Genomic DNA, 18,213 nt, shown 5'->3' with positions numbered 1-18,213 from the left:
CCCCACCTTCAGCTGAGTACTTTATTAAGTATTGGATATCTGCCTACAGTTTATGAGCAGAATGCTTTTTCTTGCTAATTAAAGTTGGCCACAGTCCTCAGAGCACTTAAAATTTGTCATATCTCATCCAGAATATAGTCAAAGAGAATGAATGATCATATAAAAATGATTGGCTCTAAAATTAAGGGTCTGAATGTATCTTAGTGATAATTATTCTTCCATGACTTGAGGTTTTTAGGAAATATCCTGCAAGCAGAGTGCTTGTGAACAAAAAAAATTTCCATTATTGGCAGTAATGCTATTCCTGTGTGTGGCAACAATACTTTATGGAACTGAGGATGAGTTTTATGGTGAATTAAAATTCTAAGCTAGTTCTCATAAAATAATTTACAAGTACTTTGTTTTGTTGTTTTTCTTTCAGATACATCTATTATTATGAATATAAACAACATCACTTGAATTTAACTGTTCCTTCTCTTTCTTTCTTTCTTCTCTGTAGTTGCCTTTCGATTATATGATCTAGATAAAGATGACAAAATTTCCAGGGATGAGCTTCTCCAGGTAAATAGCACAGGGCTGCTTTGAATGACTCAATCATGATGATCTCTGTCACTTCATACCCACTTAGAAGAGGGGAGTTGCAACGGTTTTCTCAAAAGCTGCTGGAGTAATGTGGTGGCTTTGCTTACCTCTGCCTTAAAGCTTTAAATATAGTATGGGACTTTATTCTTATTTGGTAGGCTAGGCAGATACTTTGCTAGTGACACCTAAACATTCAACAAACATACTAAGCTCCTTAAAAACTACCTTCTGTAACTATTAAAGGTGCTTCTAAAAAGGATTTCAGAAGGACAGTCACTGAGGTGGTTTGGGTTGTTTGCTGGATCCTCTGTACACAATAACACTTCTTGAAATTGCAGCAAAGTTAGTCAAAGTTCATCAGTTCTGCATATGTATGAAACTAGGCTTGTGCTAGGAGTAATTACACACTACTAATCCTGGGAAGTACACATGGCAATTTGTGGTTCCTGATGTAAGAAAAAGGTTTGCTTTTGACTGGAACTGCCCTCTTCTATCCGCTCAGAAAATGCTTTACTGAATGTGGAGGGTAACAGCACTGGACCATATACCTTCAAGATTCCTGTAGGCAAACATCTCAAACAGCAGATGTTCAATCAAATGCTGGTATGTTTTCTGGGGGAAAAAGTAGAAGCATTGGACAAAATTACTCATTCCTAGTTCCAAAAATTTTGTCTTGCTTCTGCCTTTTCCTGCTGCCTAGTGAAAAAGCGGGATTCTTTGTCAGTGTTGGCTGCAAAAGATACCTCTATTTCCTGAAAGACTTAATGTACAAAGGATAACAGAAGTCTGGCTAGAAATTAATTCAGAGAAAATCTTGTGTGGTGTTATTTTGACAGTACACATAAAAAGGAAACACTAAGAATACTTCTGTTCCTATGTCAGTGATGGTTATTTTGTATGCTACAGGTATTACGGATGATGGTTGGTGTAAATATTTCTGATGAACAGCTGGGCAGCATTGCTGACAGGACAATCCAGGAAGCTGATCAAGATGGAGATAGTGCCATCTCCTTTGCAGAATTTGTAAAGGTTTGTAAACTATGTTTTTAATGACTAAGTGAAGCTGCTCAGTAATGAGCAAGTCATTCAGACAAATGCAAATGGGAACAGAGAGGAAGTCATTGAAATAGTTGTGCCTGCATTTGGGCAAACCCTTCTGCTGCTTTTTAATTCCTTTATTAGTCATGTTTTGGTTTTTTCAATACTGTCAGGGTGCTAATAATTAGTCCACATGTTTCTTTATACTCTTAAATAAAGCTACAGCCCTGAATATACTGAAGAACTTCCTGTTTTGCAGCTTCTTTCTACACAAGTAACCTGAATAGCACAGTTAGAACAGATTAATTCTTCTGCTGTAATAGCACTGATCAGCTTTCATGGGTAGATTTCATCTGCTAGCAACACAACTAATACTGGTATTCAAGTTCCTACCTCTGGTACTTTGAATTACATGTTGTGACAGTCTAAAATAGGTAATAGTAGGGAGCCATTTTAGATAGTTAGTGGAGAAAGTTATCCTGTAGCAGAGCAATTTCAGCTATCTAATGGGATACTATTGACAAGAGGAACTAGACTTATCTTGGAGATGACAAAAAGGCAACAGAAACAAGTTGCAACATGGGAAATCGTGGTTTGCTCTAAGGAAAATGTTTTACAAGGAAGATTGTCATAGCTTCTGAAAGATGTAGAAATTTCTTCCTTGGAGCTACTTAAAGCTTTTAACCAGGACAAAGGCCTGAGCAACCTGATTCAGTTGGCCCTGCTTTAAGTAGGAATTGAGGGATTGGACTGAAAGACTTCCAGAGGCCTCATCAAACATAAATTACTTTCATCTTGGAGCACTGAAGTCTGCTGCCTGAAATAGCCTGGAACAGAGTAATGTCTTCATGCCTCAGTGTTAATAGCAATTTAGTGAATGAATTTGCCACCCCAGTTTTACAATGATCTACATTAGTGGTGCTCTGGTCTTGATTTTGCTCTTCAATGATTGCTCACATCCCTTTCTGTACTCCATTCTCCCTTGTGTTTCCTGGCTGGACATTACCACACAGTCTAGTTTTGGAAATCCAGGCCTTTGTGTGCTGTTGGCAGACTGAAACCACATGAGTTGCATTTTGATTTGCCTTCTTGTGGCTTTGATGGCTAAGTTCCTTCCCTTGGATGGACCTTAGCCCACAATGAGAAACAGCAGTCTCCATCTAGATGAAGGACTGGCATGCTGAGTTGAAGACATCCCACATTCCTGCCCATTCCCTCACTACTAGAATAAGAAACCTTGTAGGAGAGATGTACACTAACTTAAGTAGCTGTTTCTCAATTTTATTGCAGGTTTTGGAGAAGGTGGATGTAGAGCAGAAAATGAGCATTCGATTCCTTCACTGATGGATGGAGAACCTATTTCTTTCTACTCCAACTATGTAATGAATAGACCTTCATTTTCTCCTCAGCACCATACCCCAGAGCATTGCTACTGGTGCACATACAGTACATCTCCAACCCCTCCCTGATTTGTTCTACCAATGTGAACATTCCCTGTGCAACAGGAATGAAGGGAAATGGCTGCCATGCAACTTGGAAAAGGAGCTTTTTTTAATGCTGTCCATCCTGGGTTTTTTGCCCTTTCTCTTGTCTCCTTCTGCACTACCGTTTTAGTAAAAATGTCTCTCCTTAAAACACTACTGTTTAATCTACAAACTGATTCTTCTGAGCTCTGAATCTGAGAATAGAGAAACAGAAACATGCCGCAGAAGTGCCCTCTGAAACATTTCAGAGACAAGCATCTACTCAAATACTAGGTGCATTGATAATGATTCTCTTTTGCCACATTACAGCTGCCTTTTTTTAAAAAGTATTTTTGCCCCTTTCCCATTTGTTCTTTACATGGCAGACTTGTTTCTTCAGTGCTTCTAAGTCTGCCTTTTACTTGAGAACTTCTCAATTTCTATGGCTTCATTGTACAACTAGCACAAATGCATGATGATAGCCAAGAGTACTTTAAAGTACTGTGAATAGATTTTGTTCTTTGTGGAATGAATTCACAGGGACAATAGTAGAATCTGTGGTGGGGACAACGTTGTGGTATTCTCAGAAGGAATAGGAAATCTGCACTATGTCACTTGAACTGTTCTAGCAGCAGAGGCAGAACCTTGTTTCTTTCCTTTGCATAGCTTGCAGGCTTGACAGCTGGTGGACCATGAAGTGTCCTCTGCAGATTGTTTTCGTCTAAGAACCCTCCCCTCATCAGGGTGGTTTTGCTTCTGAAAGTGTAAGTTTGTTTACCAGTGTACAAAATGCAAGAAAAGCAGTCGTGCTTAAATCTGGATTTGTAGTTCTATAACTGCCCCGGTAAGAAATTGTGAAACTTGATTTTATAGGGTTTTTCCCCCAATTATAGTGGCCTGAATAATGAGTAATTATTTATATTTTCCAGTATGAAAGTCCTAGTCTGTTATATTTGTGTTGAGGGCGGTAGCTGTATTTAAGAAAGCACTGTCATAAGAATACAATTTGGGAAAGATCATATTATCCCAAATATTTCAGAATGTATTTCTATACAAATCTCTTTGCAAGTGTAAAATGATTAATACTATTAATGTAATGCTGATAAATTAAAGAGATTGGAATCCTTGAAGGTTCAATAGTAACAATTTTCTGTGGCTAGATTGACAAATGATCTCGTGTAGTTCAGCTGGAGCATTCCACAATCTGGGAGATACTTCCAATAAAACCAAAAAATCCTGGGAGCTTGTTTGTTGAAGAATCAGTGTTATAACTGCTTCTCTGTCATGTGTTAACGTTTCTATAAATACTTACCAGTCTCAAAACTACTGTTAAATGTGCATTTCCTTTTTTCTCAGTTCCTTCAATCATCACTTTCGTTGAAAAATAACATGCAAGTCTCTGAAGGATTTTTGATTTGTTATAAATAAAGGAATTCAAAAGTAAATATTGCACTTCATAGTTTTGCTGAGTGCAGCACAGTTGCAGAAATAAATGTAAATTTAAAAGCTCTGTTCTGTATGAGAAAGAAACATTATACTTTTATAACTGCCTCATGTAAAATAGGAATGTAACAGTACTAATGAAAAGTAAAAATTGCTTGTAGCTTTGTGATTTGCTTAGAAGTAGGTGTTGCTGTCTTCTGACACTATAGTTGTAACCTACAGTTGTGCCTTATTGTCCCAGTGAGACTGGATATTGTATTTATCAATCCATAAATAAACCTTCTACTGTATAAACAAAAATCAAAACCAAGCCATCCCCTAGCTCTTCCTGTAGGGCAACCAACTATCCTTTAATTACTGGAAAAGCTAAATACCAGTAAGAATGGTGCTAGCAGGTCTTACAGATCAGTTTCTTATAACTGAGCTTATTTTCAGAGTATTGATCATCCTTTATTCTGGTGGCAGGAACCAGTGCAAAACATGAGCTCCAGAAGAAGATACACAGACATTTGGTAACATTTGTTTCTACAAGCTCCCATCTCAGATGTCAGAGATTTTTGCTAATATGCTTGAAGGTGAACACAAACAGTCTAACACATGTACTGCAAAAAATCCCCATAACACAATTGAGCAAAGAACAGCTAACCTTCCTACAATAATAGAAAGATTCTCAACTATCAGAATCTAACTGCCATTAGCAAAGTTTGCCATTAGAATAAATCACATGTAAATAACTATCTTACTCAATATTCTGAAAACTACATATATATAACATATAGTTTAAAAGGTGGTAGACAGTAAGAGGAGTTTTAGAGACCTGAGATCTTAAATTTGTTAAATTTAACTAAGCTGTACAGATACAAGCAGATTTCCACTCAAGTAGTATTTTTAGCATACCTGGTTGCTTAAAGTATTTTGTCTTGAAAAAGGTCATCTTGAAGGTGAAGGTGTTGGCAGCTCAGAGACAGAGCTACTTAATATTTCATCTTTGTCTTTTGAAAAAGTAGTACAAGGGATAGGATTTTAAATACAGATGAACCATTCTCCAGTCTACTGAGGGAGAGTCTTATTTTCAAATCTGCAGCCATGAGTTTATATTGAGGCTGGCTGGAGGCTTGACTGCAGAACTATGTGGTTGCAGCTGGTTACTAGAGTGTAGAAAGCAGAATTGGGTTTGATATCTAAGCAGTACTGAAACCTGTAGGCCCCTTAGCTTGGCAACAACTGGGAAAAGAAAAGAATCCAAATACAGGATTTGACTCATGAAGAGCAGGAGTAAAAATGATGTTCTGTAACTGTAGAATGGAACGTAAAAACGTGGTTTTGGTTCTTTGAAATTGGAGCTTTGGTTGCAAATAGAATGTGGGCATAATATTGAAGTTAGGAAAAGCGTTTCATTCCAGTCTGCTCTAAAACGTGACGCCGCAGAAAAGCGTTGTATTAAGTGTTTGAAAACACGTGTTAAGATTTCGAGCTAAATGGTTTGTAGTAATGTGGGATGAATCACGGTGAGACGGGGGTGTTTCTCGAGAGTTTTCTGAATGGGTACGTACTCCTCTTCACACTCTTCAGTGCATCCACCCGTCAGCTTGAAGTGCAAAATTACCGCTGCTAAAAAAAAATGTAAAAAAAATTGCGGATGACAAAAACCCGGCAGAACGACTGAAGGCCGCCTTTCGGAGCACGCACGATGCTTGATGAGCTCAGCAGGTGCTGTAGGGCCGGCGGACCGGGACCCCACGCCCCGCGGCCGTTCCCTCCCGGCTGGTGGTGCGGCGCGGCCCCTTTAAATCCCCCTGGAGGTCACCGGAGGACTCGCCCCGGGCCAGTCCCGCTCGCGCTGCCCGAGCCAATCCCTTCCCTCTGCCCTGCCCGGGGCCAATCAGAGCGGGCCGCCTTGGAGGCGGGAGGCCAGTACTATGATTGACGGCGCCGCTGGCCAATCACCGCCAAAAGCGGAGGGCTGATGCGCAGGCACGGCACCCAATAGGCTCGCGGTCGAGTGGGCGGGCCCGGGTGCAGCGAGCCCCCGCCGGGAGGCCGGGGGAAGGAGGGGAAGATGGCGGAGTGAGGGGCGGAGGAGGCGGAGGGGCCGGGCCGGCCGCGGCCCCGCGGCCTCGGCCGCGCTCAGGTGAGTGCGGCGGGAGCGGCGGCTGCGTCCAGCCCGAAGCCTGCTGCCGGATCCCTGACTGGGCTGGGACCGAGCGCCCGCACACCCGCCTCCCCGTCCCGCCCCGTGATTGGGCTGGGCCCGAGCTCGGGCTCGTTCCCGCGGCGCCGGGCCGGAGCGGTGGGAGCGGCCGGGCGCCGTCGCCGCGAGCGGGGAGCGGGCCTGTGGCCGTGTGGGGACGGACGGCAGCCGGAATCGGGCCGGTCCCACCCGCTCGCTACCCTGAAAAGTCTGAGCAACTTCGGCGCTGGGGACGAGGGCGTCCGGCAGCTCCGGCCCGGGCTGCAGCGGACGGCCGAGGGGAGAGCCTGCTCCTGCACAGCTGTGCCCCGCAGCCCGCTGGGCGCAGCTGTGGCCGCCAGCGACCTGGGGAAGGGAAACCGAAATTATCATCTGAAATGAGGCTTCGCATGTCTGCTACGAGCATAGCGCCGAATACAGCTACGCTGCTGTTACCGTTCTTATTCATGCGATGTGTGGGCTGGATGAATTCTGCTGATCTGAATGGTTATATCCTTTTATGATGTCTGTAGTGCTGACACAGGAGTGCACAAAAGGGATGGCTTCCTAATTGTTTGACAAAACCGGAAGGTACAAAAATCTACCCTGCAAAACAAGTTCTATGGAAAGTGGAGAGATTATAGTGGAATTTGATTTAGCCCTATGCAGCTTGTTGATAATAAGGTAAAAAGAATTTAAGGCACCATGAAACACGTGAAACTGTGTTCAGTTAGTACTAAATGCAGTAACTGTTTTCAGATAGTGCATTTAGCACTATCTTTTCCTTCCAAGTTAGTACCATGCAGGCCAGGTGTGCCCTGAATTCTTCAAAATTGTCCGTGGAATTTTGTGCTAGAGAATGGCACTTAGTTTAAATCTGAAGAAAAACAAAATGGGGGGATCAACAGTTCTTACTGAAAGCAAAAGAATTAATGTCGCTAGCATGAGATTCCTTGTGTTCTATATTTGGTAGCAGTTCTCGAGTTCATCCTGGAATTGTGATTGCATTTTCAATCTGCATGGCAGGTAAAAGAAACAAGTTGAAGTGGTTAAATGAGAAGCATAGCTTTGGATTTTGTGGAGACATGGTGTGTTAGCACAGATGACCTAATAATGAAGTAGTTATTTGTAACTGGTGAAATAACTCAAAAGAAATATAAGCATGTCTTATAATTAGTTCTTAAAGCAGTAGCTACTTAGGAGAAAAATTTCTTAAGGAACACTTTACAGATTTTCGTGTGCAACATTACTCATGTAGTAACAGTAATAGCAGCTTAGGAGCAACATAACATTAAGACATCGTATGCTGCCACTGATGAATATTTCTACTTATACATGTCTGTGTAGGAACTTTTAAAATATGTCAGAAGATTTGTCTTTGGCATACTACATATAAAGATAATTCTGTTTTATATTATCATTGGAAGAAAAATAAGCAATCAGCTTACTATTGTGTGAAGTTGTATACTACTTTAGCAGTAAGAAATTCATATGGATTAGTATTTATTCTTAATTGCTTTTAATGCACAAAGTTGTGAGAAGTAGTATCTTAAAAATCATATCATAAAAATCAAATCATAAAAATCAGAGAATTTCCTGTTGCTCTGGTATATGTCAAATCAATATGCATTGGTTTACAGTCTTGCCCACAGTGCTGTGAGTCTGCAGCGTGAAAATTTGCATGAGCAGGCTATGCCTCTCATGGTTGTCACTTCTTATTCAGGGGTGTCAAAAGTCATGGGCCAGCCAAGGCTAAAAAGTCCTGACCAAGTTTGTGAAGAGTCTGGAGTATCACTTGAACACCTCCCACATTCATTCTTAAAAACTAAAAAAGGAGCAGTGTTTGAAACCAGTCCTGACATGCCAGAGTTTATGCGAGTGTGAGATGAAAAACCTGCACAGTCTTTAGGGGATTAAAAAAAATGAAGAGGGTTTTTCCAAAATAGAATGTGGAAGAAGGGTTGTTTCTTTGCCTGAGCAGTGTTCCTAGAGCACGTTCCTACAGTGTGTGTATCATCTTTAAGCAGTTTTCTCTGCAGTGGTACAAAGTACTGTTAAAATATTGTGCCAACAATAAGTAGATGTGCATTGGAAACCTGGTAAAAGAGGAAAGGGGTTTTATTTAAAAATACAGAGTGGAACAAAAAATGAAGGTGGTGTGTGTGTGTGTGTGGTGCCTGAGATGTCTCTAGAGCAGCCAAGCACCATGCTATGCATCCAGCACACTGGCAGTCTGTGTTGGCAGGGGACAAAAGTTGACAGGTCCTTACCTCTTCCTAGGCTGGCAAGCACTCCAGTTTTCAGATGTGCCTTTGTGAACTCTTTGGGAGGAACATTGCCCTGTGTCTGTGCATTGTCCCGACTCTGGGTTATCGGTGTTGTCCCAGCTCTGGGTGTGTTGTGAAGTGGCCGGGGTGTGACCGCCAGCCTGGGTGCTGCTTGTGAGAGCCCGATCCTGCCCAGTGCTGCGTTTGGTGCCTCCACGCTCAGGCTCCCCTGCTCTTTCTCCAGTCACACCAGTCTTACACTTTCTTTTACAAGTTCTCACCTTTGCCTTGGAGCTCGCATTTAGATGCTTAGTTCAAAGTTGCCTAGAAAGCAAAAAGAGCATGAAGGCAGCTAATTTTTTGCAGGACTGTAAGCTACTTTCTATTGTATTTGTGTTTGTAATTTAAGTGCTTGTTGTTGTTCAGTTTCCAGGTTAAATTTGGCAGTTTTTAAGCCATAGGGAAAGCCACAGTAGACTCGTGGGGGCTGGTTTTGCTTTCCGTGTCTCTGTAGGTCTCCATTATACTTCCAATTTTTTATGTATTGGTCTTTCTATATAAACCTGCTTCTAGATCTTTCCTTCCTTGCTTCCTCATACTTCTCAGGCTCTAGGCAAGAGAAGTGGAATCATCTTCTGAGTCTTTTTAGTTCTGCTCATCTCCTGGAGGATTTGTGTCTGTATAAGAGTCAAAGATAGTATTTTGGAAAGCCAGAGCTGATGGATCACAGTTTTTATTGTACCTTAAAACAGAGCATGGAGGGTGGAGTGGAAGTTGGTTGCATAACTGTATACTATTATATTAATATAGTCTCCAATTCCAGTGTGCTGATTATGTCAGAATGCCAACTTTGGTGGGGTTTTTTTTGCCATACTGATGGATTGGTAATACAGTATGTTAATATATATGAGAAGACAAATATTGCAATTGTGCTGGTAAATTTATGAGATAGTACTTAATCTCTTTTTGGCTTTGGAATTCCTGAAATTACCGAACTTCTTCAATACAGGCACCTCTCTGAATGTGAGATTTAAAGTTCATGGAAACTAATCTTTAGTTATGGTAGAGAAAAAAAATTAATGGGCAATAGGTCAAGACTTAATGAAAATAATACATTCTGAATTTTTAACAAAGAAGGAGTCATGTAGGCAGTGTTGAGCTTTCACAGTTATTTCTTGCTCCACATCAATTGATTGTGTGTTCAGTGCAGTATGAAACAAGAAAAATGGCTTTTTTTTTCTTTGTAATGTCCACTAGCTTTTATCTGAAGAGTTGATAGTGTCACCATCAGTCTCAGTGCCTGCTCATTTTCAATAACCTTGATATAAATCCACTTGCATTTGCAAGTTCTGTTGGACTGCTGTGAACTCTGCTCACATAATTGATGAAAGTCAGGTAGAGAGTGTATCAAGCAGAGTAGTTAAAAACTGGGGCATTCAAAGTCAGTGAACTTTTTAAAATTAAAAAAGTAGGTTAAAGCTAACTGAATTTCAGTGTTGGATGAACCAGTCCTTTGCTTGAGTTGCTTTAAATGTCACCAGCTGCTTTCTTTTTTAATAAGACTTACTTTAGTGCTTAGTTTAGTTAATTCACAGTCTTATTGAAAGAAGTCCCAGCTTTTCAAAGATTGGATTGGTTTCTGTTATGTGGTTTCTATTATGACAAGGCAATTTGGGATTATTACCAATTAATTACCAATGCTGGTAACTGTTCCTTTTCAAGTTAATTCTTTTGTGAAGCATATGCTGTTGGTTCCTTAATGTCTCAAAAGTCACATAGTGCTTGACTGGTTCTTGAGGGGAAATTTGAGTAGGAAGGGCCAGAACTAACAACATGGGAAGGAAGTAACTACCCTGAAATAGGGATTGTCTCATGGCTGGGGATTTTCTGAAGGTCCTGGTGCATGGTGCTTGTAGGAATGCTGTGTTGTGCAGGAGTGTGGAAGCTAATAACTCTGCTGAGGAATTTTGAATGATTTAGATTCTGTGTGATGAGATAGTTCTGCTTATAGCAATCCATTATTCTTCCAGTTAGGTTGTCAGCTCAGCATCCTCACTACAGTGCTTTGTTGTTAACGTGAGAGAGTTTCTTGCCTTACTGGAGACTGAATGTGTGTCCATCTCAGTTCCCATAAAAATGAAATGTGTGCCTCCAATTATTTAAAGTTTGTGTGTCTTCACTCTTCCACAGTCTAATTCTCTTGATTTAAACTAAAAGAGGGGGTATATCTGATAATTTGAAAAATAACATCAGCATGTTTTGTGTAGGAAGTCTAAAAATGTTACCTGGTTCATGGAAGGTACAGCTAATCTTTTGTGTATTATGCAGATAATCATGTATTATCTGAGCTGCTTCCTAGATGCAAATTTAATTTTGTTTGTTAATCTCTTTCTTTCTCAGCTCACGGAAGAGGATGTGGAATGATCAAAAATAATGGTGAGTACACTTGGGAGGTTATTTAGGTACTAAATGTAAGGTACTAAACCAAATTTGTCAGCTGATTTAGTTCCTTTTTCCCTGACCAAAGAAATCTGTCATTGAGATTTAAATTTTTTGTAGTGTGCTTTCAGAGAAATGGAATGTTGCCACAGTGTCAGATTTCAGCTTGGGCTTCACCTTAAAGAAACATTGATCTGACTATTGTATCCTCTAACAAGAATAAATGCCTTGAAAGTTACAAAATCCCTGTCCTGTGGTGTCATTTGCTCTGCTAAAACAAATTGTGTTAACTTGTAATAGTTTTCTTAAAAGTGTTATTTGTTAAATTATAGGATTGGAAGGATGATAAAATAACCAAATGTAAATTATCAAATAGAAAAAAGTACATTCAGAATTTTTGAGATTACAATAAACTTCTGCAGTTTTATTTTTTCCCAGTGAATGAAATAAAGATATTCTGGTAGTTAAGGTGTGCAACAAAGGGCTATATTCTGTTCTCAGCTCTGTCACAAACCTTTGGCATGTTTTATTGCAGCTCTCCAGGTCTGTTTTTCCACATCTTCATAAGAATAAGATTTTCCCAACAGTCGATGGTCAGCCCAATGATCAGCTGAAATATTTGAGTGACTCAAGAGAGATATTGATAGTGACATGTACTATATTGCCGTTTTCATGGTCTGCTCACTGCTTCTAACATAGGAGCTGAAAATTGTCACTGGAAAACTGTTTCTGGACTTGATCAACGGAATGGTTAAGGTAATTAAAATAAGAAATAGAGACAGGGAAAAAAAAGGAAGAGGTTAGTTATTCTCATGTTCTTGTATATGAGAAAGATTTTTTTTCCCTTTTTTTCCCCTCTATTTTGCATCTCTTATTGTAGCACAAGAGAATGTTAATAAACATTCTGGCAATAGTGATGCAGGAGTACAGCCATGTTAGCTTCTAACTTAATGCAAAAATATCAGTGTTAACAGCTGCTGTAGCTAGGTGGTACCAGGTGAATATCACTGATGCAAGGCCAGGAGATCTGTGAAAAGATGAGTTCCTGAAAGTTGTCTATGCTGTGAATAAGTGGGGAGAAATAAGTAGAAGTAAGAAGCTAATGTATGTGATCTTAAAACTGTTTTAAGTGCTCTTTTCCTCTCTGGCACTGACAGTTTCATAATTAGTTGGGTGGTAGTTTATGATGTCTCTCTGAGCTGCAGCCTGCTAGAGCAGAGTACATGCACTGTGTGCCATGTGCACTCTGCTGCTGCCTCTTCCTTGTCATCTCTGTGTTGGAGGCACGGCTGAAGCGCCACAGCTGATTAACAGTGGTGTATTTTTAGCTTCATCGCTTCTAAGTGTGTAGTTCAGCATTTCTGAAGTGTTTCCTTAGCCAGCTTATGGCCATCTAAAGTTAGATACAGGATTTTACAGACCAAGGGACTGCTGCAGTTTGTGAAACCAGGTAATTTTATCCATTAGAGTCAGGCTTTTAAAATAGTGAACTGGTGGGCATTTTAACGTTGAATGTATTTTATTCTGATTACTAAACTACCTTCCCTGTTTTTTAATTTGGAATTCCAGATCCTCTCCTAAGAAGGTGGTCCTCTTGCTTGGTCAAAGGCTATAAAATGTGGATATTTCTCTTCTAGCAAGTAAAACTCGTTCTTCATTTCCATGGAGCTGAATGAACAAAGATCTGTCCACTTCTGTTTGAATCATCTCACCAAACATTTGATTCACCAGATGACTTCCCCCACAGAAGTAGCCCACTGTTTAATCAAAACTCAGAAGCAGAGTAGCAGAAATCGGCATTTGTTTTCCTGAAAAAATGTCTTCTGTCCCAGCTCTTCATACAGCTTTCTACATTCTGTTTTAAAATGAAAAATACTTTGTAATCAGATGCAAGTGGAAGCTGGTGTTTTTCACTGGTATTTCCTTCTTAATTTTAGGACAGTTAAATGCTTCTCTGTGTCAAATTGGAATTCCTAGCAGATAAAGCGTCTGCATGCATTGCTGTGTCACACTGACCTGATATATATGACAAGTTGCAGGAGGAAAACCAGAATGTTTTCTGCAAGAAACTTACCAAACAACAAGGGGTGTCTCATACAGGTATTTTCTAGTCCAGGTCCCAGGCTTGACTTTGTAGATAGGCGTCAACTCACATAAAGCAGCTAATGCACAAGAACAAATACAGAATCACCTTGTCTATACTGTGTATCCCAAGCTGTGATCAAAATGTATATTTGCATGTGTGAACCTCTGTAAGTGCGGGATATGAAGAGCTTTCACCTGAAGAAGAAGTTACTCTGCATCATTTCATTTTTAGCAAAGAAAAAGGAAGCTTTGAAGGCCTCTGGGGTAACAGCATAATGACTAGGTTTGCATTTAATCATTACCTTCCTCAGGCTTTTAATGAATCCTTAGCATCAAAAGGAACAAGACCATTCTACAGGAGAAGAGATGGGCAGAACATCTTTCTTTATTATAGAAATTAACTTTTGATGGGATGGAAGAGACCAGAGCTGTAAAGTTGCAGTTTATCTACCTGGCTTCCTCGACACAATTTCAGCTTTTCCTACTGCTGATGAAATCTTGTTTTTTGATTCTTTCATGACTGAGAGGACCTTTATGTTTCCTCCATCTAGGTAGAAATAGGCCCAGGAAAATGGAATGTTAGCCACGTAAGAGGGGTGAGTTGAGAGCAGAAATACTTAGTACAGTCCTTTTTCTGGCTCTTCTTATTCCTTCCCAAACTAAGGCACAATCTGGTTGTTCTCATGTTTACACAAGGTTCTTTGTCTATGTAATTTGTGATTATATAGGATATTTTCTGTCATTCTGAGATGGGAGCATATATTGTTTACATGCTCCCTGCTATGGGATTATCTATAACAAGTAAGATTTTTGGCAAAAACCTACCAGAACTGGGATATGTATTATATTCCACCTCAAATCTGAAACTCTTTCGTGCACCTTATTCCAAGCTTGTGATTTAGAAATGTGGCTTGCTAGCTTAAAGTATGGGAGATACTAAAATGGCTGGGGAAGTGTTCTAGATTTCTTGTTCTGTTTTTCCTTTTAGAAAACTGCTGGAGAGAGCCAGACAGCCTGAAAAGGGCTGAAAAAGTAAACAATTGAAATCCTTCTTAAATCTTGGTGATTGATTGCCAGGGCAGCATTCTAGTATCAGAAATGTGGTGACGTTTTGTGGGACCAAGTTCCGTAGCAGAGTGAGGACAAGCAATGATGTTGATTCAGTCCTCCAAGTAATGTCTGTGTTTAGACTTGTTTTGTAACAGTAGGATTTAATGACAGCTTCACCCATTTTGTGTTTCCATGAAGCAAAGAGCAGACACGTAAGCTTAAGGGTGGTGGGCAGGACGCAGTGTATCAAAGCAATGCCAGCTTTAATGAGCAGAGAGGTGCTCTAAAATTGTGTGCAACATTGTGTGAGCTGTGTGATGAGAGCTAACATTGACCTTGATGAGGCGACCGCCAGCTTGGCCTGACTTTGCTCAATGTGCTCTGAACTTTCTGGCATTGGAGGCAACTAGAAAAGCACACTTTGTTTTAGGGCCTCCTCACGTTGAAGCCAATAGGATTTAATGGAGATGTCTGTAGAAGCAGGATCCATCTCTAAGTGGTGGAAAATACTGTCAATATCATAGGATTACAGTGGTTGGGAAGTATGTGGTATAAGAAATGTCTGATTTAGATCTGGGAATTTTCTTCCTTCTGCCCATACTTACCTTTCTGATGTTAGAGATAGCAGTTGTTTCTTGCATAGCTTAAAGACAAAATATTTGGGGGACAGGAAGGTATTTTTTTTTCTGTGTACATGTACAAAAATTGCAAATTTGCCTGATTAGAGAGCTGATAATCTAAGCTCCTTAATATTTTGTAACCTGGCATTATAACAAAAAGTAGAATTACTGATTTTTTTTCTTAACTCCTATTCATGACAGTGTAGCACATTAGTTTTTGAGTTTAATTTTAGAACATCAGGATTTTATTAGGTTAAGGATCTGTGGCTTTCACAGAAATAACACTCCTATGGTGCATGCCCAGAAGACCCCCATTGCTGTACCTTCCTGGCCAGCACCTTTAAAGAGCTGCTGTGTATGGAAATGCTGCTTCATCTGACTCACTTTTCCTTGCTCTACTTTTTCTTTATGTTGGTTGGAAATCTTCCCATGTGAAAGATTACAAAAACAAGGGGCATGTGCAATAGCTCATATATATATATATATACATATATATATTTTAATACTTGTGGACAAAATGATGTTACAAGTTGTTTGAAAACAACAAAATCACCAATGTCTTCCATTTTGAGATGTGTATAGTTCCATAAGCATTAGTGCTTTGTAGCAAACTGTAGTGCCATGTTAGGACCAGTGCATGAGCCTAGTAGTATTTTTACAATTTCTGAGTGACAAATTTATTAGTGAACAGTGATGATAATGTAATTAACACTAGAAAGGATACAATAGGAATGTCACAAACATGGTCTAAACATGCAGTATCCTCCCTTTGACAATGGCAATGCTATCCTTAGAAATGGAACTCATTCACTTAATGGGCTTCATAGAATCATAGTTGACTTTTTGATATTTGTCTGTCTGTCCAACTACAGTAGTAAGCTAGAGTATGCAAGTATCCATAATTCCCATCCCTATCAGTGTGATTCTTTTCTTTAAATCTTTGTTGGTGTTTTCTTCCATTTTCAATTTTATTGAACCGTCTATTACCCATCCTGTGATATACTCAAAAAGTATGAATATGCTAAGGAGTTTGTGTGCATTCTGTACACATCTCTTACCTTCAGATAATTTACAACGTCTGTTAAGTAATCTTGTCTTTTTTTCAGATCTGACTCTATGATTATAGCTAGCAAAACATTATCCTCATTGTGTGATAAGTTGATAGTTGCAAAATGTGGTGTGCTAATTATGCGTAGAAGACTTTTCTCCATTATTGCAGGAATGGGGAACCTTTTTTGGCTGAAATCCTATTGAATCTTAAAATAACTTTGGTGGATCCTGCATTTACATACATCTTAGTAAGAGAGAAAGGTCCAAGGCTGTTGGAAAACAATGTTGTAGGCTGTATCTCTGCAGCAGGCTGTCTCTAGCCAATGAATCAGAGATTCCCCACCCCTGTATTATTGAGAATTCAGTATCTTGTATTTTAGGTAACTTCCAGTTTTGCTTTCTAGCTCTAAGCTCAATTTTAATGATTTCTGTCTCTCCCTCTGCTTTTTTCAGAAGGAAAGTTTAGACCAGGGAAGTAAAATTGGCTTAGCACTCAATGGGCAGCTTAGACTGGTCGAATAGGAGACTGGTATGATTCTTGAGGTGTGCATTGCTCTGTGGATGGCATCCTCTGATTTCCTAGGAATAAGTCTTTTATTTGATGCCAGTGCTGTTCTTCACCCATTTCTCTCTTTCAGCTTAGAGAGGATACTGCATCTTTTTTTCCTGAGACCTGCCTGTAAATGGCCATTAGGGGGAGGGAGGGAATGGGTAGCTTGGTTTTGTAATTTTGGTACGATATATCTTTAAAGTAATTAATCAAAAAGCATGTACTTCTGTGCAATGACAGTAATCCAGGCAGAGTTCATGTATGTAACAGGGAAAAAAAAACCCCAACAAAACCAACCAAACAACCCTCTGCATCTAATAAATTTCTGAGAAAATTGGACAGGTGGGCCATTTACAGCAGAGCTCTGGGGGACCTGTGCTAAGAGTCAGGTTCAATTCTAAATGGACGTAGCTGTACCATTGAATAAAGTAGTTTAGTGCTTGGGAGAATCAATTGAAAAATACCTCTGAAACTGGAATGCAAAATAGCACAGTATGTAGGGGGAAGAATCCCTGATGCAAACAAAGCCATAAGATGATTTAATAAGAAAATAGAACTTTAGTAGCAATAACTGTTTTGCATGTGATAGTAAATAACTTGCATTAGCAAGACTGTACAGTAGAGTAAGTGGGTAATAACCAAATAAGTTTGTGGCGCTCTGTGCTGCAGGGAGTTGTGTGAAGAGTCTTCCTGAGAAGAAGGGTGAATTCTTCTTATGTTCCTCTCATTGGAGGGATTTTGGCACTTGAATACTAAGTTAATGAACGTGATATATATATTAAAACAAGAAAAATTAGCTTTGCCACATGTCTGAAGCACTGTCAGTGAGTGCTGGGGGAAGGGCAGACAGTTCTCTTTGAAAGGATAGCTGAAGTTTCCCTGTAATTTTTTTCTTTCTCTGTAGCCTAGCACTTGCTCTCTTTCTCTGAGAAATGAAACTTTTCCAAGTACTGTACTGTGCAGAGAACCTGATTCTAAAGTTAGAAACTTTTGTGGTGGGAAGTACTTTTTGTTTTCTTTGTTTATAAAGACCAATCTGAGGTAGTCTTTAAATAAAAAAAAAAACCAAAACAAAACATTAGAGAGCACTTGACACTCAAAACATTTGTGCATGCCAAGCACAACTGTAGAATTCTAAAGATGTTGCAGCAGAAAATCATTTCAGCTTTGCTAAACACTGCTTCAGACCATAATTGATTTCAGCTGATGCCTGAAGTTTTGCAGAGGAAAGTACTGTGAAGCCTCTGGTAACACAAAAGGTTATTGATCTTCACCTGTAGATCTGCATCCAGAAAATTACTTGCTATCAAAGGGTTGCATAAAAGAGCCACAGGAGTTCTAAACTGTTCCCAGTTGACACTTTTCAGTGTAGATGCCTCATCTATGGACACAGTGCAGCCCAACATACAGTAAGTGTATTCTGAACAGAATCAGAGGTTCAAATCAATCTGACTGC

The 18,213-nt window shown here is 39.8% G+C and overlaps 1 protein-coding gene across 1 annotated transcript in view; it reads left to right on the top strand.

Annotated features, from left to right (window-relative positions):
* CHP1 (calcineurin like EF-hand protein 1) overlaps window positions 1–17,899 on the top strand; it is a 32,953-nt gene extending 15,054 nt beyond the window's left edge. Inside the window, exons 5-10 of the mRNA XM_005480023.4 lie at window positions 500–561; window positions 1,489–1,611; window positions 2,911–6,657; window positions 11,364–11,399; window positions 11,938–12,158; window positions 12,972–17,899. Coding sequence (XP_005480080.1) covers window positions 500–561; window positions 1,489–1,611; window positions 2,911–2,964 — 239 coding nt within the window. The 3' untranslated portion in view covers window positions 2,965–6,657; window positions 11,364–11,399; window positions 11,938–12,158; window positions 12,972–17,899. The remainder of the gene's footprint in view (window positions 1–499; window positions 562–1,488; window positions 1,612–2,910; window positions 6,658–11,363; window positions 11,400–11,937; window positions 12,159–12,971) is intronic.
* The last annotated feature ends 314 nt before the right edge of the window (window positions 17,900–18,213 follow it).

Source organism: Zonotrichia albicollis, chromosome 6, assembly GCF_047830755.1.
Source record: "Zonotrichia albicollis isolate bZonAlb1 chromosome 6, bZonAlb1.hap1, whole genome shotgun sequence".
Classification (NCBI taxonomy): Eukaryota; Metazoa; Chordata; class Aves; order Passeriformes; family Passerellidae; genus Zonotrichia; species Zonotrichia albicollis.
The sequence above is the reverse complement of the archived record's forward strand: the minus strand, read 5'-3'. Positions and strand labels throughout refer to the sequence as shown.